The sequence below is a fragment of the Limulus polyphemus genome, unplaced genomic scaffold (assembly GCF_000517525.1).
Source record: "Limulus polyphemus unplaced genomic scaffold, Limulus_polyphemus-2.1.2 Scaffold2820, whole genome shotgun sequence".
NCBI classification, from domain to species: domain Eukaryota; kingdom Metazoa; phylum Arthropoda; class Merostomata; order Xiphosura; family Limulidae; genus Limulus; species Limulus polyphemus.
The window spans coordinates 140,080-147,517 of record NW_013668430.1 but is presented as its reverse complement, the minus strand read 5'-3'; the positions used below and the strand labels follow the sequence as shown (position 1 = coordinate 147,517).

Here is a 7,438-nt window from a genome sequence, read left to right as displayed (position 1 = left end):
ACTGAAAGAAAACAGCGATATTTTATTTGATATTTTTTGACAGAACGAGATTATCCGAAAAATATATCTCCTATATCATATGTCATTGAAAGAGCAGTAAGATATACAAATATACAATCAGCAGAAATATATTAACCCTACTTGTTTTTGTAATACAAAATTTTAGTTATGGTTTATCCAAGAGGACATCTACAAAACTTAACCCAAACGGAAAGATCGAACTGCAGATGATGAAATTATATGACATACTGCCAAGGTCAGAACATACAGAATTAATGTTGCCGATACATACATGACATACTGCCAAGGTCAGAACATACAGAATTAATGTTGCCGATACATACATGACATACTGCCAAGGTCAGAACATACAGAATTAATGTTGCCGATACATACATGACATACTGCCAAGGTCAGAACATACAGAATTAATGTTGCCGATACATACATGACATACTGCCAAGGTCAGAACATACAGAATTAATGTTGCCGATACATACATGACATACTGCCAAGGTCAGAACATACAGAATTATGTTGCCGATACATACATGACATACTGCCAAGGTCAGAACATACAGAATTAATGTTGCCGATACATACATGACCATACTGCCAAGGTCAGAACATACAGAATTAATGTTGCCGATACAGTTCGTAAATTACACTTTCATTTAGAAATTGGATAAAATTAATGAAGACTGGAAAACAATTGCTGTCAATTGAAATTTACTTAAACAAGAAATAAAAAATGATAGAAATATTCTGTTACTCATTGAAGGCCATAGGAATGGATTATAAATATATTTTGTTAGTTTGTTTTTCAAATTATAGTAACATAAGAGCAAAATGTCATAATTTAAAGAATCCCTTCCCACAGAGAAGGAATTTCTGTGCCATCCAGTTTCTCCTTCATCCGTTGTTCCAACCGTTCCTTTTGTTCTGGAGAGAAATGGTTTTTCCAGTCTCCGATGATTCCTTTCCTGAAAAAATCTACCTTGATTTGATTTGATGGATCAGCTTTGTCGGTAAAAACTTGACCTGGAGTTTTTTGGAACAAATACTTCTTGAGTTTTCTTCACGTTTGAGAAACTACTGTTCTTCAAAATCATCTCGAGTATTTCTTCATTTTCTTGGAGAGATTTCAGGTGCTCTTCACCAATAAACTTTGCAACCTTCAGTATATGACCTTTGGGGTCCTGCTTCATTCCTTCGTAGGTAACAAAAAGAATATTCGGGTCATTTCTGTGGTGATATCCTTCTTTCAAATGATCAAAATAATCGCCATATCCAACTTTGCCCAAAATAAAGTCTTCGAAGAAGTCTTCAAAAGATCCACTGACCCCACTAATATGCTTCATTCCCTTCATGTGATAATAAAAAGAAACACAACAATCAAAGGGATTTCTGGTGACATAGACGTATTTTGTAGAAGGGTTTTTTGGGACCAATCTGTAAGGTAGATGAGTGCGAAAAAGACGAGGTGATTCCATAGTTTCTGCTACCTCTGTACCACTTAAGTCCAGAAAAGGAGCAAGCTGAAACAACAAGGAATTAGCAGGGGGAAGTGGTGCTCCTTTATTAAGTATCTCCCAGATAATGTAAGTCATCCAGGTTGTTCCACACTTAGGGTAAGTAACCACGAAAATGTCGTCATCTCGAGGCTTCATGGATATGACATTTTCAATGTTTTCCTTTTTAAATATAGAGGGGAAGTAAATGCCGTGTATATAATTGTTTGATGATTTCTCTTTTTTCTCTCCTGAAGTCGCCATTTTTTGTTTGAAAAAGCTCTGCAATTCGAAATTTCTATAATTTCTGTAAATTAAAAACAAAATATCTCGGATTTAATTACCGTCATTACCGACTAGTAAATTTAAAGTTTTGTGCTATGAATACTTGTGTTTGCAAATATTGGTAGCTTATAATGATACATAAAGCCCTTACTCGTAAATTCTGATTTAAAATAGTCATGTATTGTCCCTCATATTTATTTGATTGACTAACGACGTAATATTTGCATTAAAGTGATTATCCAAAAACCCATCTGTTTGGAGATATACATATTTGTTTATCGACTCTTTGCGACCAGATCAGCAATACAAAAAATGTAAAAAAATGAATAGTTTTTAACCATCGAGCAACCATTTACGATTTTAATTTAGATCATATGTTACTATTGAATTTTTATGACAAAAATTGACAGTTTTTGACCAATTGAAACGAGACCTTATAGAATCACCATTCCATAATGTCCAAAACGTGCAATTAGTTGAACTGACATGTTGAAAAAAAAAAACAACGACGTATCCTACTTTTTTATTTTTATACCACAACGAAAACCGCCGTTATTATTTAACTATATACATCCAAGTGTGGCTTTTCAACTTATCAGGTCTGTCGTAACACATCTGGCCTGATGAGCCCTGGTAATGGACGAAAGGCCTCGCGGCACTGGATATGGAAGATGCAGTGTGATTGACATAACATATTCTCCTTTGCTTTCAGTCCTGAGGTTCTTAGAATTAATTTTTCTTGTTAGAGATAAGGTTATAAATGGATCCACCACGATATGAGTGCAAAAATGTGTGAAACAACATTCAAATTTAAGGACACGAAATAGATCAAGCATATTTCAAAACACCTTTAGTTGGATGTATGGTTACTCATTTAAGTTGTTTTAAAATTTTATCTCAGGTCAATGAGGTCAAGCTTCTCTATAACAGAGAACTTACTCGTTCAAAAGCAGAGGATGCAACTCAACCAACTAAGAAGAGGATGCAACTCAACCAACTAAGAAGAGGATGCAACTCAACCAACTAAGCAGAGGATGCAACTCAACCAACTAAGCAGAGGATGCAACTCAACCAACTAAGCAGAGGATGCAACTCAACCAACTAAGCAGAGGATGCAACTTAACCAACTAAGAAGAGGATGCAACTTAACCAACTAAGAAGAGGATGCAACTTAACCAACTAAGCAGAGGATGCAAATATATAACTGTTTCGATGAAATTAACAAATGTATATATATTTTTAAAGTATATGAGCCAAAAGCACACAATTGAAAGAGCAGTAAAAGCAATATCGAAGACCTCTTACCGCTGTTTAGCAGAAAATGTAAAACAAGTATATTATATTAATATTTTAGTTAATGAAAACTTTTGTTTGAAAAAATTGAGAAATAATCGTTTTTAAAGTGATGAAAAACTGTGAATGTTTATAATTGCATTCATATGTACAAAGGTTATAATTATTTTACATTTAAAACACTTACAATTTAATAAAAATATTTATAAAGTTTTCTTTAATTATATTTCTAACAGACGAAATTTAATCACAACTAAATAAGTTATCGTTTCTGTTATTTAGATCAAAATCATAAGATTTGTTTTAACTGTACTATCAGTTTTTAAAGACAGAATGAAATATGTAAAAGAAAGTCAGCGACTAATACTACTATCGTTCTCAGTGCTTTAACTCTGACATAATAAATACAGACATTTGTTATGTTTCTATTGTTAATTAAATATTTTGATGAACAATAAATAAATTCATGCGTTGATTATCTTTTAGAAATTAACGTAACTTCTATGTAGCCAAAAAGATATTCAGTTTAAAACTGTCATGTGCTATATAGAATGAAATTTGATCGTATGTTTACAAACTCATTGATAAACATTTAAATAATTACAACTTACCCACTGTTTTACAAATTTGGAGCCCTGCAGTTATCGAAGTCTTTTTTAGTTTGTGTAACAATGAAAGTTTTCACATAACGTCTTTGATTATATTTCTAACGAGCGGTCCGTCCCGAATCAGAACTGAATAGATTATTATCTCTGCTGTTTATCTCAATAACACATGATGAGCTTAACTGATTTTCAAGTACTTTCCGTGTCACGTGCTGATGGATAGTACATTCCGTTCCCCACTTAAAAATAAGGAAGCCTTGTGACGTCAATCAGTTCAAAGTGAGGCCCTCCCCTCTATCTAAAAACCACTGTGCGAAGTACACAAGATGTCCGAGAATGACCATGAAACTAAGGTCGTGTAAATACTACTTTTTTTGCATTCTACAAAATGTTTACGTACAAAATGATGAAAAATTAAGACAGAGAAGAAAACATTTATTCTTTTTTGTCTAGAATGTTTCAAGAAAAGCTGTCCACATTAGTAGCTTTATTGAAACCTAATATTACAAGTATAACAAAATATTAAAAATCTTATAAAGGCGAGTGAGGATCGATGTATGTGTAACCTAGCTAGCTATAATAATATAGAAAGCTTTAATGTTACAAAAAGCATTGAAACAAGAAAGTGAAAACTACAAAACTGAATTACTTAAAATGAAATATATATATATCTATACTTTGGCAAATCACTATAAGTAGATTGGTCGTAGCCAAAGTAGAGGTACAAAATTTGATTTTAAATAACTCGGTTTTTGTAGTTTGTAGTTTTGTAGTGGGATCTCGATGTACTTGTCGGCAATGCAGGCGTTCCACACTCTGGCCAGAGATGAATTCCCATATGATTTGACTATGCAGATGATATACAGCTGCATTCAAATACGCTAGATGAAACTACTTTCATCAACAATGTACAAAGTGCTTCTTATCACTGCAGGTTGAGCTCTGTTATGACCCAGTTGTTCTCACGATTTTTTACGTTAAACTGACCTTGAAATGTACTTGCTGTTCATAGAGTTCAAGTCTCGGCCGTTCGGTAACTTAATCTGCTCAGAGTGTCTAGTAAATAAGTGTCTGTTTCCGTTGAGCAATATAAAAAAATCCATTTGCGATTTAAGTTTGAACTATGCACCGATTTGATAACCACTCCAGTTATCTTGGAACTACAGAGCAGATGAACTCAAGGAAGGGTTATGTCTTGTATAACAACTAAAACCGGCAGTGGAGTTACAAGCAACAGTTTGTGGACCAGTATGGACACCTATCTGTTAGATATCGACATGAGAACCAAATCTTTTCTGATTAAATTGTTTTATCATAACACACTGGAAAATGTTTTGTAATAATATTTGTATTAAATTTATAAAAATAGACTCTATTTCCTGATCAATTTAATTTTACCACCTACAGCGTCGGTAAAACATGTTCTCCCCCCTGAAGCCCCCCCCTAATTGGTTCTTATGGCCGTGCTATGCTTGACAGCTATGTTCTGTAAAACATGTTCTCCCCCCCTGAAGCCCCCCTAATTGGTTCTTATGGCCGTGCTATGCTTGACAGCTATGTTCTGTAAAACATGTTCTGAAGCCCCCCCTAATTGGTTCTTATGGCCGTGCTATGCTTGACAGCTATGTTTGAAGCCCCCCCTAATTGGTTCTTATGGCCGTGCTATGCTTGACAGCTATGTTCTGTACACATTTCTTGCCGCCAATCTTGGTAAACAACAATATCTGTGATGCTAGCCTTACATTTAATAATAATGTTTTTAGTAGTACTGTAAACATAGTTTTTGTTATTAAAATTGTCTCCAATTTAACCTGTTGAGACGCTATGATACATCTCATTTTCTGTTTCTATGGTCGATCATTCATCAGCTACCTATATATATACGACGAATTTACACTTTTTACGACGTCTATCTTTCCTCATTACCTAAATTGTCACAAATATCATTATTTTAATTCAGATTTAATGTAATTCTCAATAATAAACTTAAAAAGTTATCTCTTTCCATCAGTTACAGAGCATGGGAACTAAAATTACTTGTTTGTGTTAATACATCATTAAAGTACTCTCGTTGTTATACAAATGACAAGTTTCTAGTTTTATAACAAACAGAACATTCATTGATTGAATTCTAATATCTGCTTCCTTTCAAGTACGGACGCGAGCTTATAGTGTTCAGTATCACGTGGGTACTCAATATTTTACGTCATGTTCTGCTTTGGAAAGCGATCAATAAATTCAAACAATTGTTGTTTGTTGTTTTGAAGTTAAGCACAAAGTTACACAATGGGCTATCTGTGCTCTGCCCACCACGGGTATCGAAACCCGGTTTCTAGCGTTGTAAGTCCACAGACATACCGCTGTGTCACTGGGGGGCAAATTCAAACAGTTGTTGTTTTGAAGTTAAGCACAAAGCTACACAATGGGCTATCTGTGCTCTGCTCACTACGGGTATCGAAACCCGGTTTCACAGACATACAGCTGTGTCACTGGAGGGGCAAATTCAAACAGACGAGACTAAATCGTTTCATACATAGAAACGTTGAGACGCACTTAATGCTCGTCAAATGAGTTTTTAAGATTACCCATTTAACAAAACTGGAAATATATTCTGTGGATGGCATTGTATAATATACAAATTATAGACGTGCACTTGCTGATATAAAAATAAAAAATGAAATTCCCGTGTTTCTTCTGGTCTCCTGAAGATGGTGGAACTTTTCAACCGAAATACGTAGAGTTTTTAATTTTACATTTAACTTAATAATTATTGTGTATTTTTAAACGTTGATTATTCTTACTTATTTTATGCAACCTAAGATTTTTGTGTTTATTACTGATAATCAATAACACATAGATTTATTCTATTTAACAAATAAAATAAATAGAAGAATCAGACATCGAATCTTGATAAGATACTTTAACATAACAGCTGACTTAAAAGAATATTTTTTCATCAAAGTTTACACTTGTTTCGTATCTCAGTTAAGCCTAAAATATGTCGAAGTTTACACTTGTTTCGTATCTCAGTTAAGCCTAAAATATGTTAGTTTTTTTAATTGCTAGTACAATAAACTTGGAGAAATAACGGTAACAGTTTTAATATTCTTAAGGAAAAGTTTATTTTGTTCTCTTACAAATCTAACAACATGCCTGGAAAGGAATATTACGTGTGATTAAGAATAAAATAAGAAAAGACTCGAGAAAATTAATTTTGTTCTGGAGAGAAATGGGTTTTCCAGTCTCCAACGATTCATTTCCTGAATAACTCTACTCCCTTCTGATTGGATGATTCTTTTTTTAATCTCTCGCCTCCTACAGTCACATTTTGTTCGGTTTCTTTGAAAACATAAAAATGTTTGTTTTGGTTTCACTTCTGAGAAACTGGTGTTCTTAAAAATTGTTTCATTTATGTTTTCATTAAACCTCTTCGCCAATAAACTTCACTATATGACCTTTAGGGTTCTGCTTCATTCCTTCATAGGTAACAAACAAAAGATAAAATCTTCAAAAAAAGTCTTCAAACGAACCAGTTACTTCACTTTGATTTCCCATTTTCCTTCATGTGACAATAAAAAGACACACAACAATCAAAGGGATTTCTGGTGACATAGACGTATTTTGTAGATGGTTTTTTTGGGACCAATCTGTAAGGTAGATGAGTGTGAAAAAGACGAGGTGATTCCATAGTTTCTGCTACCTCTGTACCACTTAAGTCCAGAAAAGGAGCAAGCTGAAACAACA

At 33.8% G+C, this 7,438-nt stretch overlaps 1 protein-coding gene across 1 annotated transcript; it reads right to left on the bottom strand.

Annotated features, from left to right (window-relative positions):
• Positions 1 to 537: 537 nt before the first annotated feature.
• Positions 538 to 3,878, bottom strand: LOC106467985 (sulfotransferase 1C2-like). The gene is made up of 3 exons (XM_022396249.1): positions 3,701 to 3,878; positions 1,097 to 1,818; positions 538 to 1,041 (listed from the first exon to the last, which is right to left on the bottom strand). The coding sequence occupies exons 2-3, from the start codon at positions 1,773 to 1,775 to the stop codon at positions 860 to 862; spliced, it is 861 nt and encodes a 286-aa protein (XP_022251957.1). The 5' UTR covers positions 1,776 to 1,818; positions 3,701 to 3,878; the 3' UTR covers positions 538 to 859.
• Positions 3,879 to 7,438: the final 3,560 nt, after the last annotated feature.

Coding starts and splice junctions, on each gene's coding strand:
- LOC106467985 (XM_022396249.1), bottom strand. CDS start 1,775: ATGGCGACTTCAGGAGAGAAAAAAGAGAAATCATCAAACAATTATATA. Junction 1,042..1,096: donor CGAGATGATTTTGAAGAACA/GTAGTTTCTCAA, acceptor AAAAAACTCCAG/GTCAAGTTTTTACCGACAAA.